At 39.4% G+C, this 15,328-nt stretch overlaps 1 protein-coding gene across 1 annotated transcript in view; it reads left to right on the top strand.

Annotated features, from left to right (window-relative positions):
• The first annotated feature begins 362 nt into the window (after window positions 1-362).
• The window catches only part of begain (brain-enriched guanylate kinase-associated), a 68,679-nt gene continuing 53,713 nt past the window's right edge, over window positions 363-15,328 (top strand). Inside the window, exon 1 of the mRNA XM_086094803.1 lies at window positions 363-761. Within this exon, the coding sequence (XP_085950929.1) occupies window positions 678-761 (84 nt within the window). The 5' untranslated portion in view covers window positions 363-677. The remainder of the gene's footprint in view (window positions 762-15,328) is intronic.

The raw sequence follows: 15,328 nt of genomic DNA, 5'->3' as shown, positions 1-15,328 counted from the left end.
ATACTTCAAAAACAACACAGGAACAGGAAGTCAAATGGTACAAGACACTAGGGATATTACAACAAACCGACAGCAGAAGAGAGTGTCAGCTGGAACAGGAACCTAGACATTATAAAGATATTACTTCTGAAACAACAAAGAGCCAGAGAATGAGTAGTAACAGGAACTCTGACGCTCTCAGGTAATTAACCCCCCCCCCCCCTCCAAAGTATAATAACAGAAGCAAAAAGTTCACACTTAAAGGATGTCAACACCAAGAACAATACAGGAACAGGAACTCATACATTGCAGGGATACTAATTACAGAGCTAGCTTGCCACTCTATCAGAAGGACTGGAATGGAACAACAACATGTTATCTGGGGATCATCGCAGTGATTTGCTGACAGGACGTATACAGTACACACAGAAAAGGTAAAAAAAATAAAAAAAATTGTAAATACTTTTTAAACTCCCTTGCATAACTCAGGCTATAAAGCAAATTAATTATTTTACTTACCCAAATCGCCAAAAAGAGACAGGCGATCACTTTTTTTCTTATTGTATGGCGAAGTAAGGTGAAGTCGCTTGCATGCACAGCGCCCATCTGCCATCCATAATAATGTCCGTCTCTATTTTTAGTCCACTTATTCCCCTTAGGATGGACAAGGACGGCGGTATTTTCCTCCCGTGAATGTTATGTTAATTACGACGACGGAGATCATTCGGTCATCCTTGGGAGATGAATCATCATCATCAACACAAGTGTTAAGACGAGAGCAGGTTTGAATTTTTTTTTTTTTTTGTGTGTCTTCCGTGTTGTTTACATATCGAGAGTGTTTTTTAAATGAATCATCCGGCATTGAGCTTCCACCGATTGTGTGGTCCGGGCTGTCTAGACTGAAACGGTGCAAGCAGGGACTCTCGTATGAATGCAAATGGCAGCAAATCAATATTTTGTTCCTAATCAAATTGCTTGTGAAGGGAAGAAGAGAAAATCCCTAGGATCAATCTGCTTTTCTCTTTCTCGAAGCCACAAAGGCTGCCTTACATGAAGGCGGGAGAAAGCTGAGATTTGATGCATTCCCTCGCTTCAATTGCTTTTGTGCCTTCATTGTCCATCCTCGTGGGACATTGGGCCTGAGACTTACATTACAATCGTTGCCTGGCAGATTATAGTCTCCCCTTTCTCAGGCTCGCTCCCACGTGTGCTTTATTAGCGTGAAGGAGTCGTCCATCAATCTATCTTTTTTCACCAGCCCCGGCTCTAATCTGCCGTTTATCTCATTGTATCTCTCGTTCTATCTGCTCCATGCTGCGGTGATTCTGATGTTATGGATGCGTATCGCAGACTCGTCTAAGTCAGGATGGCCAAATGGTTTGTACGGAACAAAAAGTTCAGTTCTGTATGCCGAGAAGTCAGGCCTAACGTAATAAGGCAGAGACATAATATATGATTATTATTATTTTTTGTACATGTTTTTTGAGGACCTTTGGCTTCAGCTATTCGTAGTTATAAATTCAAAATCAATATGGTCCTTACTTAGAATAACCCGTGGGAAAATGACAATTGCAAGAAAGCTGCAATTTACATACAGAGGTCAAATATCGAGTGGTGATCCTTGAATATAATAGACAAAAATAAAAGAAATGGGGCCCAATTACACTACCCTGAGGGACACCACACGCCTCGTTCTTAGTCAAATCTTGCGCTCATCCATCTCGCTAGAAGATAGACAGGGAATTAAGACAAATTCCTCTGCTGCTGTTGTCGTAATTGCCATTTTCCCCCTCATGTTACAAAATTTTGCTCTCATTCAGACTGAGAACTAAGACGGGCAAAGGCCTCCCTCCGCTAAATTAATAGTGTTCTTATTTAGCAAAAGAACAATAATGGATGAAATTCTTTGAAAAACGCCAAGAGTAGCAAATAAAAGTCATTATAAATGAACAAAAGTAGAAAGACAGAAAGTAAAGGGGTCTCAGAACACTGCCCTGAGGGACCTCAAAAAGGATTTACTTCTAAAGAAAGACTGGGAGCCTCTGCCATTTTTTTTGTGTCAGATCATGTAAATCAATCGGGTTTATGGCAAACTGCGATCGAAATTCTTGTACGCTCTCCGTTGTTTCCTTTAGCACAACAAGTCTCCTGTTTTGTGTGACAGGAGCTGCCATGACAGTCGTCAAACCTTGTCTACATCATGCTGTGCTCCGTTCTGTACAACACATTCTCGCCCGGGATAAATCACAGAGGCAAGTCGATGTTCGAGCAATGTAGAAACCATTTCCAAAACACTATCTATTTGTTACATCTCCGAGTAGTTGGAAAGTTCATGAGCTGGGGGAGTGGGTGTTTCTACTTTGCCGAGATGAAACGATTCCCGCTGCTAATGTTCATAAAGATTACCAGCATCGATGAGTTATTTAAAGCATGGTAAAAAAAAAAAATAGGAGTGAGTCAGAAATGTCATTGAAATTCTCAGCACGAGGATGGGAAAGGAGAGCAGCTCTATCAGCATGCTGAGATATGATTAAACAAATCCCTCGCCTGTCAACAAATACAGCCAGGGCAGCCACGCTGCACATCATTTCATTCCTTTTTTTCTTCTTCTTTTTTCTTTTTTTTTCTTAAGAAAAATCATTTCATTCCAACGTGGGCACACGCTCCGTTTGCAAAATAAACATAAAACACGAGCTTGCGCAGCAGGGAATTGCTACATTGAATACAAAGATGGAAATGATGGCTTTGCAAAATGGGATGATTTTAACTCGTGATGAAGTTATTTGAAGTTAAGAATACATTTTACTAAACGGTTCAAATGAGTGTAAAGCATTGAGTCAAAGATTTTGTGTTGAGGTTATTTTTCTGCTATTAGATGGCATTAGTGTTTCATGTTGGACATTGGTGAAAGTGGCAGTACATTTTTCTTTTTTGAATTGGCCGTATTGTTTTTGGAAAATGACAGTTAGTCCCTAGTCATAACAAATATTATCATTATTATTATTATTATTATTACCCAAAAAAGTGTTATATTAACTCCTTTACACATTGTATGCTTTTTTTTTTTTGTTACATTTTATACTGATGCACATTGTCATTAATGACACAGTTTTCCGGCAAACGAGCCAGAAATATAGCCGATGATTTTACAAAAGCTATCTTCTGGAGTTGGTGAACTAATATGTTGATAAAGTAGAAATGATGATGTAAAAATAATCAACATATTGTTAAATGAACGCCACACGTTTGTAGCACTTGCCGACGTACTTAGCGAAGTGGCCCGTGAAGTGTAAACACATCAATTTGGCGGCCGGCCTCTGGTGAGATTCGGTGTCTTATTTAATTGCCAGCTGGGTAAAAAGCTGAGATAATAAAAGTGCGCTGTCGCTTGCTCATTTACACCGTGTGAGTCCCATTAGGACGCTTGAGCAACTGAAAACGAGGCCCAATATGGTCAGCGCATCTTTTCTCAATGAGGCCACGGGGCCGCCTGACAAACTGCGTCATCATTCATGAGCATGCAGAACAACGTCACTTTTGTTATTTGCATCTTGCTGACCATAGGGAAAAAAAAAAGTTTGCTGTCTAAGACTAACCACTCAAATTGACAACAGAAAATTTCCAGTGCATTGTGACTGGCCCGTATCTCAGCTAGCTTTCATGCTAGCATGGCTCTGTTTGCATCGCAGATATACATTTTCCCCCAATTCAAAACAGTTCCCAGTGACTTCATTTTACTCTCCACAAATGAGCCAATACCTCTTCTCTGACTTTCGTTACCATACCAACAAGGGGCGGAGCTAGGGGGTTACGTTGAGACCAGCAGCTGCAGACAAACGTATGAAGAAAAGAGGGAGAGCGCATAAAGACAACAATTTTTTTTTATTTTCACTCGTGGAATCAGCACTTCAGTTTCAAGCTGCCAAATTAAACACAAATACTCCTACCATCCGCACCAACAACTTGGCTGAACATTCATCGTGGATGGGCGGGCACTCCAGAGGCCCAACGGTGTATACAAGACATTCAAAAGCCATTTTTCCAAAATATGTCCCTTTTTAAAGGATATCCAGCTGCATATTGTACGTATTCTTGTGGTCGCTTAAGCTCCTTGTTATCGCGCCGCCAGTCCCCCCTTTTTAATGGATCTGAAGGATGCCAAAGACATTATTAATTTTTTTTTTTACAAAGTTGAGCCACTAAGAGAACAAAGTCAAATTTTGTCAGTTTTAGGTTAAAAAGAATTGAGAAAAGTTTTGTTTAGTTTTTACACTGAAGTACCACCTCCAAAAATATTTGAGTGGATAAAATGGATAAAAAATGGGTAGGTGGCATCAGAAACTTTATTATGTCAAAACATTTCCAACTCATCTTAAAACATGACCATTAAAAATAAGGGCCTTACAGAACAGAAGATTTGATTTGGAAAAAAAGTTACAGAAATGAGTCAATATCACTGTAGCAAAATACAGTATGTGAGCTAATGACAGAGTGGACATTTTAGGCTAATGTTAGCATTAATGAGCACGTGGTGGACCTTCAATAAGCAACATGATTCAAATATTTACTTGTAGAAATTGTGGGATTTAATGTCATTTAACTGTTTAGCCACTATTACGCACACGGTGTGGGACAAGTCAAAATCACATTCATTCAAAATGAAAGAAACACATTTTAAAGACTTATCAATGTACTATGTGTGCAAATGTTTGGCTACTTGCTATATAATAAGACATCAGTGTTTAACTCATTCACTGCCATTGACGGCTATTGACGTCAAAAATTCATTTGAACTATTTCTGTTAGTTTAAAAATGTTTCCACTTTTGTTAACAAGAGTATGAAAACCTAGAAAAAAAAAGTATTGTACATTTAGAACATAAATACAATTTATGATTAATCATGAGGTAACTATTGAAGTCTTGCAATTAATTACTATTAAAAAGTTTAAATTGCCTGACGCGATTTAAAAAAAGAAAAGATTATTAAAAATTAGGAGCATCAGGCGATTACATTTTTTTTTAAAATCGTTATTAATTGCATGACTTCATGAAATAACTCACGATTAATCACAAATGTTATATCTGTTCTAAATGTACAATAAAAAAAATCTAGGTTTTCATACTCTTGTTAACAAAAGTGGGAAAAAATGTTAAACTAATAGAAATAGTTCAAATGAATATTTGACGTCTACAACCGTCAATGGCAGTGAATGAGTTAATTATACTGCTACATTTTCATGCCACCTGAGTGATTCTGATGAGGACCCCCAAAGGCACTTTATACTAATATTGACCCACATGCAGCGAGGGCTCGCTTCTTAACGCTAATCATTGAAGCCATAATAAGACATGATCATACTGTATAAATGTTAATTGATTTTCAAATTCGTGTAGGGACCGAGCTCTATTACAGATAATGAAAATCTCTACTTGACACCCCCTAAAATGAATAAAATCTAAAGCCACCAACATATCACCAAAACAGCAAATCGGAGAGCTTTTCAACAGATACGTTAAAAAATTACAAAGCTGCAAATTCCAAAAAGTGACTATTGACTTTTTCAATATGAAAGCAAGACCCCTATTGATTGTTAGGGTTCAAGGGTCACACTGGTGTTGCTACCAGTGCTCCACTTCACTACAATTCTCAATTCCTTCATCGGTCGCTTTACAGGGACAGCACAATTGTCGCCTTTGAATGTTCCCAACTGTCGACTGTCCTTCACTGCAGGTTTGCACCACGAAAAAAGCTTCTGCGACCAAAAAAGGCGACCAAAAAGAAAGAAAAGAAAAGATGACTTTTTTTTTCCCAGGCTTGCGGCACGTTGTGAGCGTGTCTTGCACTGCTCTTACATCAACGTTGTGAAAAGCAGAGAAATGTTGCAATTCATCAAAAAGATGCTTTTCTCTCGTTTCTTTTAAGTGTCCGAGGGTGCGCGACGCGTACGGCTTGCACGCTTTCTGTACGACAACGCATCATTCATTATGTGCTGCATTTGAGAACGTCTCAATTGCTCTCACCTTTTCCACGAGTCATGAATGAATTGTTTTGTTTACACAAGTCAAAACAAAAGAGATCATGACATAAAAACTGAGGAGGGACATGATAATTGCATCATAACTACAAAAATTATAATAATCGAAGAATAAATCATTCATCTTTGAGTCTTTTTGCAAATATCTGCCAAAAATCATCGGCCACTGATGGCCACATTAAATCCACGGGACCAGATGTTGCAAGGCCCAAACCTGAATGACTCGGAGCGCCGTTTACCATCTGCGCTGATGCCCTCCGCTGTGTTGTGAAATGTTACCTCAATTTAATTAGCCAAAGTCGCGAGGCCGTCCTCTCCATGGCAACGGCGGTCTTGCGCTCATCCGGATGGAGATGCTGGAAAGCAGACGGGCGAGACCGACGGCCGCTCGGGGAACGAACGTTGCTGCGGGGAGAAAAAAATGGGAGCAATTCAAGAGGGAGTTTTCAAAGTAGAAAAATGATTCCAGCCCGTGCCATCTTCACTTTAGCGTTGCCAAGGGAACGCGGAGAATATCAATATCACTTTCGCATGATATTATCAGAACGGCACACTTAGTCATAAACGTATATATAACATGAGTTATTATTAGGCACATTATTATTATTATTAGCCTGTCGCTGGGTTCACGTTAACGAGAAGCTCAGAACCTGGCTCAACCAGCCAACCTCTTATTTGTCTTCCTGTCGACATATCTGTCAATTTCCATCCATCCCACCTTCTGTCTGCCAGTCTGCTATGATTATAAATAGGTAGATAGACAAAGATGTAATTAATTTAACTTGGTATAAAATAAATAACTAAATTTAATGATTGTGACCGGTGAGAGTCCTCAGGGTAGAGTACTGTGGGCATCTGCTTTTGGTTTAAAAATAACAGTGAAATGATTGCTGAGGTTCCTCAGGGTAGTGTACTGCCCCCCCCCCCTCCCTTTTTCTTTTTTTTTACATTATTCATATCCCTGATCCTATCGGGCAATGTTGGAAAAATACACTTAAAAAAAAAAGCTACCGTTCTCTCGTCCCTTTTGTCTGAGGACACACTTACACATACAACTTATATGCTTTTTATACAACAATGCAACACTATGTGCTGTAGGTTCTCAATTGGTCACACCTTTTCCAGTAGGCATGATTGAATGGTTACGTTTACAAGGCCATATAAAAATTGTATAAACTTATCTAACTTATTCTTTAGCTACAGTATGCAGCTGTGGTGGAACTTTTGTTCAAAGGGATGAAAAAATATATATATTTTATGGGCCAAATTCAAACATACGTTTAGGATAAAACTTGACTACAAATAAAACATTTTTTAACTTGCTGTTTACTTGGGATGTAACAATAACGGCAATATCGCAGTATTGAAATTGCCATGATGTGGACATCGTCATGTCCATTTGTACAGTTGTAGCACCCTCTGGTGGTTAGTTTATTAGTGCAGTTTAATTTTAATTAGGAATGTTTTGGCTACTGCGTAAATTAGTCATACAAGCAAATATTTATTATGGCAATGATATATGACGTGACATGGCCAAGCCTATTTCTTTGTCACTGCTGTTATGTACAAAAACAAAATATTGTACTTTTTTTACAACAATATTGATAATTATTTTTCATGCGCATTCCTTTTTGAGTTGCGTCGTTGTTGTAGCAATTAATTTCTGTAACTTCCGCACGAACCGTTTTTTTGTGATGACAGACGGCGAGGGAATAAAGTCTTTTACAATCACAATTCATTTCTTACACTTGGTTGTACGAGCATGTGGTTGGCATGGCAACATCGCCCAAAAGAAACAGATCTGTTAAAGCCTTGTGCAGAGCCGTCGAAGAACCCGAGACAGATTGCTGTCGTGTTGTTGACGCTTGGGATAGGTGGTTTGTGATTGCCAAACAGTGGAGAAAACAAACGCCACAGATGATGCCAGAAAGTCTGTGCGTGTGTGCGGGTGGATTCCTCCCATGTCATTTAGACACTAACATCTGTTTCGTATTGTTAACACTACACGATATAGTTTACAATTCTTCAACATTTCCCCATAGATCTCAGTAGAAAATGGGATTGTTTTTGCTATACCGCAGTTTTCCTCAAGTGCCTTTTTTCTGTTTTAAATTTATTTTCGATGTGATGACACCTCAGAATTGAAAACCATTTTATCTCTGCAAAGCATCTTCTCTTCATTCAGTGCAAAACAAACACGCCGATAGGGACGGCAGGGCAAGAAGAAAATGGATATACAGTATACTGGCTGTACTGTACTATCCTCAGATGGCACACAATTATCCTTTAGCATTCATAACATTAAGTAAGGTTCTTTATTTGTCTTTCTCTCTCTCTACCTCTCCCTCCTTCCTACCTAAAAAATCGATTCTAATAAGAATCGCGATTCTCATTTAGTCCGATTCAGGATCGATTTTAAATGTCCCAAAATCGATTTTTTAAAAATTATTTTATACTGTCTTGCCTTTGTCTGTGTACGCATTTATTTGGAGCGCTATTCATGTTGTACCCGATTTGGTCACTTAGGGGCAGTGTGGTTCCACGCGGTTTAATACACTGTTAAATTGTAGCCACATTAGGAAGTAGAAGGAAAAAGTCACGATCAAGTTATTCCAATAAAAGTTGTTGTTGTTTTTTGCAGTGTGGAGCCATTCTTTTGAGTGATAAAAGTGGCGCTAATTAGCATTAGCGAGTCAGACAGGAGTAGATCATTACGATTCCTTGAACATCTATAGATTGAAGCAAAAACTATTGTCAATCAAATCATTTTGAAGCAAAAATCGTTCTTAATCGAAAATTGATTCTGAATCAAATCGCAGACCCAAAAATCGGAATCAAATCAAATCGTGAGGAATTCAAAGATTCCCACCCCTACTACCTACCTACCTAGTACTACCTACTGTATCTATATAGCTATATATATATAGATGATAGCAAAAGTAGCATCCATCCATCCAAATTATAGCGAGCTAGCTTTCTATCTAGTTGCTAGCTAGTTTGCTATCTTCTATCTAGCAATTATATTCCATCCATCCATCCCTCTTTCCCCTCTCTCTCTCTCTCTCTCTCTCTCTCTCTCTCTCTCTCTCTCTCTCTCTCTCTCTCTCTCTCTCTCTCTCTCTCTCTCTCTCTCCCCCCCCCATTCAACCTTATTGGTTCTTCTTCGACATGGTTCTTCAACATCTTTATTTTTTTTCCCATCTGTCTGATTAAAAATAGGTAAATAGATAGTGTTAGTGATTATAACTGGGTTAGTGGGTTCAAAATGAATAACTACATGTAACCATCCATCCTTCCGTCCATCGAGAGATGCAACTTCACCAAAGTTTCTTGACACAAAGATGCCACTAAAAGGGTTTGGGTAGCTTCGGGCTTTTCAGCAGATACTGAAGAAAAAAAAGAGAGTCGGTAAATGGGTGAATTTGCGAGAGAGTGTTGCGATGTCGCACATCGCCAGCCAATCATTCTGCCTTGCCGAGGTGATTAACAGGAGCGCGCCGTTATCCATAATAGCTTTACCAACCCTGCTTGGAATTTCTGCTTGGCAGATCAATAAGTGCTTTAAGTCTCAGCACGTTCATTTTTCTTTTTATTTTTCCATAATACTTAGTCCTGACTTTGAAACAAATCAATCAATAACTGGAGAGAGAGAGAGGGAGGGGGAGGACAATGTTAGCCACAATTGTGAAGAAGCCTGACGCCGCAATCAGTCTTGTTCTGCCTCTTCACACAAATTGGCCACCATTTATCAAGTCAAGTGTCGCTCTATGCTTTTAGTGCCTAAACGTGAGGGTTTTCAACAATGCTGAGGATCCATTAATAAGACATTCTTATTTGTTCGGTTTGCTTTTACGTCTCCATTATGACGACATAAGCGTCAATGAAAGCGGCGAGGAACAAGACCTGTGAATTTCTTCAGGGTTGGGGGTCATCATCACATATAAAAAAAACGCTTGGTCAAGCTCTGACCTTGGGCAGCTGAGTGATTGGAATTTCATGATTTACGATGAGTCATTAAAACTTTTGCTGCCATGCTCGGCCCACTTGCAAAATCACAAAGTCAAATATTCGGAGTTATTCGATTTTCATTTTATGGACAGTCATCTATTTTATTTATTTTTTAAGTCAACAAGTTTACAAGGGATAGGCGAGTATCAATACCATCCCTGCTTGGCTAATTCAAACCAAAATGGCAGACTTCCCGTGTGTTTTGGGGAATGGCTTCTTGAGACCTTGTACTAACACGATAGATGTGCGAACTCCATTTTGAAAAGGCCACAAAAACCCTAAAATGGCCGCATCGGACCAAAATGGGTGTAGTTTTAGGCATGGCTTCTTGAGACTATCAAATATCATGTTGCTAAGTGAAAATAGCTTTGGGGGGCTGATTTTTCTCTGCATTTACATTTAGATGGATTTGGATCTTATCATACTATAATGATAAACTCATTCCAAACGATCTGTCTTGAAATGTGGTTCAAGTTCAGTAACAATCTGACAAAATATTGAGGAAACATTTTCAAGTCGTCAAAATCAGCCCACTTCCAACCAAAATGGTGGATTTATCGTGTCTTTTCAGGCATGGCAGCTTGAGGTTTTTTTTTTTGTACATGAGTATGGGAGTTACTCAAAATGGCTCACCTTAATCTGGGAGTACTTTTAATTTGAATCAATCTACATTTGATTCAAAGGCGTCACAAACGATCAACACATGTCTACGTTAAGTTTGCTTGAGCGCATTTGATAAGCGATGCTTTATTAACCGCCTCCTTACTATTATTCCTGATTGATGATCTGCTGCTGACATGATATGCGATGGAGGAGTGAAGCCAAATCTAATTGAATTGCGCCTCTTCACGCAAAACCCGCGTCCAAGTGACGGCACCCGTCTGTGTGCCGACACGCGCCGCAGTGGCTGCCTATGAATTATTCACGCCCGCAGGCGCCCAAAAAAAAAAAAAAATAAAAACTGGAGAAGATGCAACCTCTCATGTCTGGCAGCTGTGGAGTGTGGATAAAAAGACTCTTTGGAAGGATACTTATTTATACTTTTCAGGGTCTCTTGGATGAAATGTGATTTTTATTGTGTAAAATGTAAAGGTTTTTTTTTCTGCGTCTGTGTGAAATTGAAGTGTTTTTTTTCTGTGTGTGTGTGAAATTGAAGTTTTTTTTTCTGCATCTGTTTGAAATTGACGTTTTTTTTTTCTGCGTCTGTGTGAAATTGAAGCTTGTATTGCTGATGCTGTAAATGCAGGTTGTAGCTTCGTAGAGAAAAGAGTAATTGATCATTTATTAATGAATCTTAAAATTGCAATATAGGCATATGCGCAGCCGTCGGGATTATGTAAAAGGCATTATTTCTCATGTTGTTGTTTTTTTCTGTTACTAACCAAAACTACATAAGAAATAAAACCTACAGAAAATGCAATAGTAAAGTCAAGTCAAGTTATTTTTATTTACATCACCCTAAAGTCTCAAAGGGCTTTACAGGCCCGTTGTTGATAACGATTGGAGACAAGCCCAAGATTGAAATCCATAACTGGGCAAAGAAAAATCCCATTTCAGGGAAAAAGAAGAAACCCTGAGAAGAGACTGCTGATGAGGGTCTAAACACGCATGAGAACTCATCAACCTGCACACAGATCAGGCCTGACCAAAAATAAATAAAAATAAATCCATGTTAGAGGTTTATTGTACCATTTTCTAAAAATTCTAATTCCAATGTGTCAAATTTCGCAATACCCCAAAGTGGCCCAAGTTATGAGAAGCCATTCATAGCTGCTTGCAGCTCTAGTTATTGTTTGTTTGTTTTGTTCTTCAGGCAATCAGAAAAATAACAAACGTTTGGGACATACTGTATCTGGCATACAAGAAACACAAAATATCGTATGGATGATGTGTCCCCGCCCTCCCCCCCCCAAAAATATCCAATTATAACAGCAAATGTGTCCATTTAAAGGGGCCACAGTCCAATTTAAAGGATTTACACAACATTCGCCAGCCTCAAGGTCACCAGCGCGACCTCTGCAACAATTTCCATCCTTTCCTTCCCTGACACGCTGGCAGCAGATAATGAAAGTGTCGGTGCTCCTCCGACTGTAACCGACATGATGAGCCCATTTTCCCGCCGTCGGATCCCATTTCCCATGATGCAACGGCGTGAACCGAGGGCTCTCGTTTCTGCACAAATAGCCAAAGAATGAAGCTCCGGGTTCGATGTTGTTTAACCACTGTTGAGGAAATGTCCGTTTGGGGAAGCAGGCACTCATATGAAATGTGTAAAACAAAGATTTGAACAATTAGATTCCGCTTTCTGCTTTGGGGAGCAGATTTTCTATTATTTTTTTATTCCGACTGTGATTAATGCGTCGTTTGCCGAAGACGGAGCAAAGTAAAAGAAAACAGGCTCGGCGATATAATATTCATGGTGGCACAAGGTACAGTCTAACCTTGATGGTCTCTGGCTGCTTTTGTCAGTCTCCCTCTCGGTCGTTGCTCATTTAATTGGACCGAAAAGGTTTCTTTTAACCGCACAAAGGGCCGTCATGGGGCGGAAGAAAATGGACTTAATGAATTGGGAGAGGATGAAAGCGGATGCAGAGTGGCACAAGAGGACGCAGCCACTTACAGAGGAGGGAGAGTGAGCAACAGATGAGGAAGAGGACACAAAATACGAATCGGCAATCGGATGAAAGCCAATGTGGGAATTGCGTCCGACTTTATACGTTCACCCGAAAAACTTGAAACGCATGATGGCCGATGGCCGCCGTGGGTCGAACAAGGATTTCTCCAATTCTGATACTGTTTAAATCCAGCAGTCACAATATTAGGTACATCTGCACTAGCTAATAAGATCGAGTACAATAGGTTTATTATTGTGGTTTTAGTTTGTACAATATTATGCGGAAACATTTAAAAGTCACCAAAATGAGTCTTGCTTGGAAGGTTTTTCAATATGAATAATTTGGAAAAATATCAATAATATGATATTGACACAATTAAAATGGTAATAATAGTGAAGAAAGTCAACTTAGGAATGATTACATATTTGAACGCTACCGGTACTTAGTTTTTCTCAGTCGTTTTGATACATTTCTCAGATCAGAATTGAAATGTGCAAAACAGCGAATGGTTTCTCGAAAGTAAACAATTCATACAAATTGCAAAATTCTTACAATTTTAATGACTATTCTCAATTAAAAGTTACACATTCGTCAATGTGAAACATTGATTGCAAGACGGGGCAAGATTCACATTTCAGCAAGCAGTTTGTCATTTCTTTGAACAACTTGCAAATGATTATGTCCAATTCTCTGCTGTTTCCGACATTATCAATTGCATATGTCGTGCTGATCGAAACGTATGACAGTGGCTCTCTGTTGAATTGTATCACAACGCACAACATTCTGCCATTAGTTCATCGTACACGTTGAAGATAGATGGAAGAGAAAGGCCCCTAGAACACTACCCTGAGGAACCTCATCAGTCACAATCATTACATCTAGTTATTTAATTTTATATAATTCATATAATAATACGTGTGGATGGATGGATGGATGGATAATAGCTAGCTAGCTATTATCTACATAGATCGAAAACTAGCTAGTTGTCATCTACATAGATAGAAAACTAGCTAGCTGTCATCTACATAGAGAACTAGCTAGCTGTCATCGACAGAGAGAACTAGCTAGTGTCATCTACATAGATAGCTAGCTAGCTGTCATCTACATAGCTAGCTAGCTATCCAGATAGCTAGCTAGTTATGTAGCTAGCTAGATAGATAGATAGAACATTGGCCAAGATGTTGACTTTAAAGCACGAACGAAAGTGCGTACCTCTGTATTATACAAGTAGCAATATGTGAAAACCTGATAAAACACACAGTGATGATGCCATGTCACTTGTTTTTGACCTCCATATCTTTCCATAGAAGTGAACTCCCTCCAGATTCTCTCTCAATTGAGGCAGAGTGCCAGTGCTGGTTCATATAAATAGTTCACCTCTCTGCTGATAAAAGAACACATTTCACACCCCCCACATCACGCATTGCTCTCAGCGAGGGGTCGATATATTCTAAATACATAATTAGACCACACACGCAGAAAGCACATGGAGGCTTTTTGTAAATGAACAACACAAAGGTTAATAAAGACATCCATTCATGAATGACTCACTTGATGTGAGCTGCAAACAATCACAGCATGGAAGCGGGAGGCGAGCGAGGATCCCCCCCCCCCCCCCCCCCCCGGCTTCTAATGAGATCGTCCGTCTCATAATTCCACATGACAGAACTGTCAGACAATTCCAGAGAGAGACAGAGTGAGACGCCTCTGAAAGATCAAGATCTTTCCTCTCATTTTCTTTCTCCAGGTGGGAATAAATGAGGTATTCAAAGCCATGCCAAAAAAACCACATGATTATATCAAGAACATATTTTCAATGAAAGAAAAATGTCAGGTCTAGAAAAGGCACAAAAACAACAGCGGTGCCGCTTGTAAGTCAAAGCAGATAGTAGAGCATTAGCACGCTCAATACATGAGCGATGTTGACGAACCGCTAAAAGGTTGAACGGACGGACAGATAGATATGATTAGGCAATGTTATGATTAAGCCGCCGCGCGGATGCTAATGCAGTTAGCTAAACTGCTTAACACTGAAACTACAACAGGGATCGTTACAGAGCGAGAAATCTTGATGTTTGTTTCTTTTTATTTATGGAGCAACGTCAATGTAATTGCTCCGGCGAGATGACCTGTTTTCTTCTTGTGAGTGGCTTTTGGCTACAGTGTGTGAGCAAAACAACACCCCGACTCCCTTGTGATTTACACGCCACCAAGAAATAAAGTGCAGTTATCAGGAAGCCACTCTTTAGTCTGTCCCCACCAGCACGCGCTCCTAATAGCGCATGGGTTCACAGTCGCTGTCCCCCGAGTGACATCACAGGCCCCGCCCCCATCTTACTCCTTTTTTGGCTCAGCGACAACAGACGACGAGTTGATGTTTATCAGTGGCTACGAGTGTGTCAGCAAGGCCACAAAGGACAAAAGCATCAACAGGCCAGGCTCATTAACTCATTCGCTGCCATTGACGGTTATAGACGTCAAATATTCATTTGACCTATTTCTATTAACTTTTTTTTTTTTTACACTTTTGTTAACATTGATTAATCGCAAGTTAACTCGTGAAGTCATACAATTAATTACAATGAAATATTTTAATCACCCGACGCTGCTACTTTTTTAATAATCTTTTTTTTTTTATCGCGTCAGGTGATTACATTTTTTAATTGTAATCGCATTACTTCAATAGTATA

Source organism: Leptonotus elevatus, chromosome 14, assembly GCF_054856555.1.
Source record: "Leptonotus elevatus isolate MCC_2025b chromosome 14, RoL_Lele_1.0, whole genome shotgun sequence".
NCBI classification, from domain to species: Eukaryota; Metazoa; Chordata; class Actinopteri; order Syngnathiformes; family Syngnathidae; genus Leptonotus; species Leptonotus elevatus.
The sequence above is the reverse complement of the archived record's forward strand: the minus strand, read 5'-3'. Positions and strand labels throughout refer to the sequence as shown.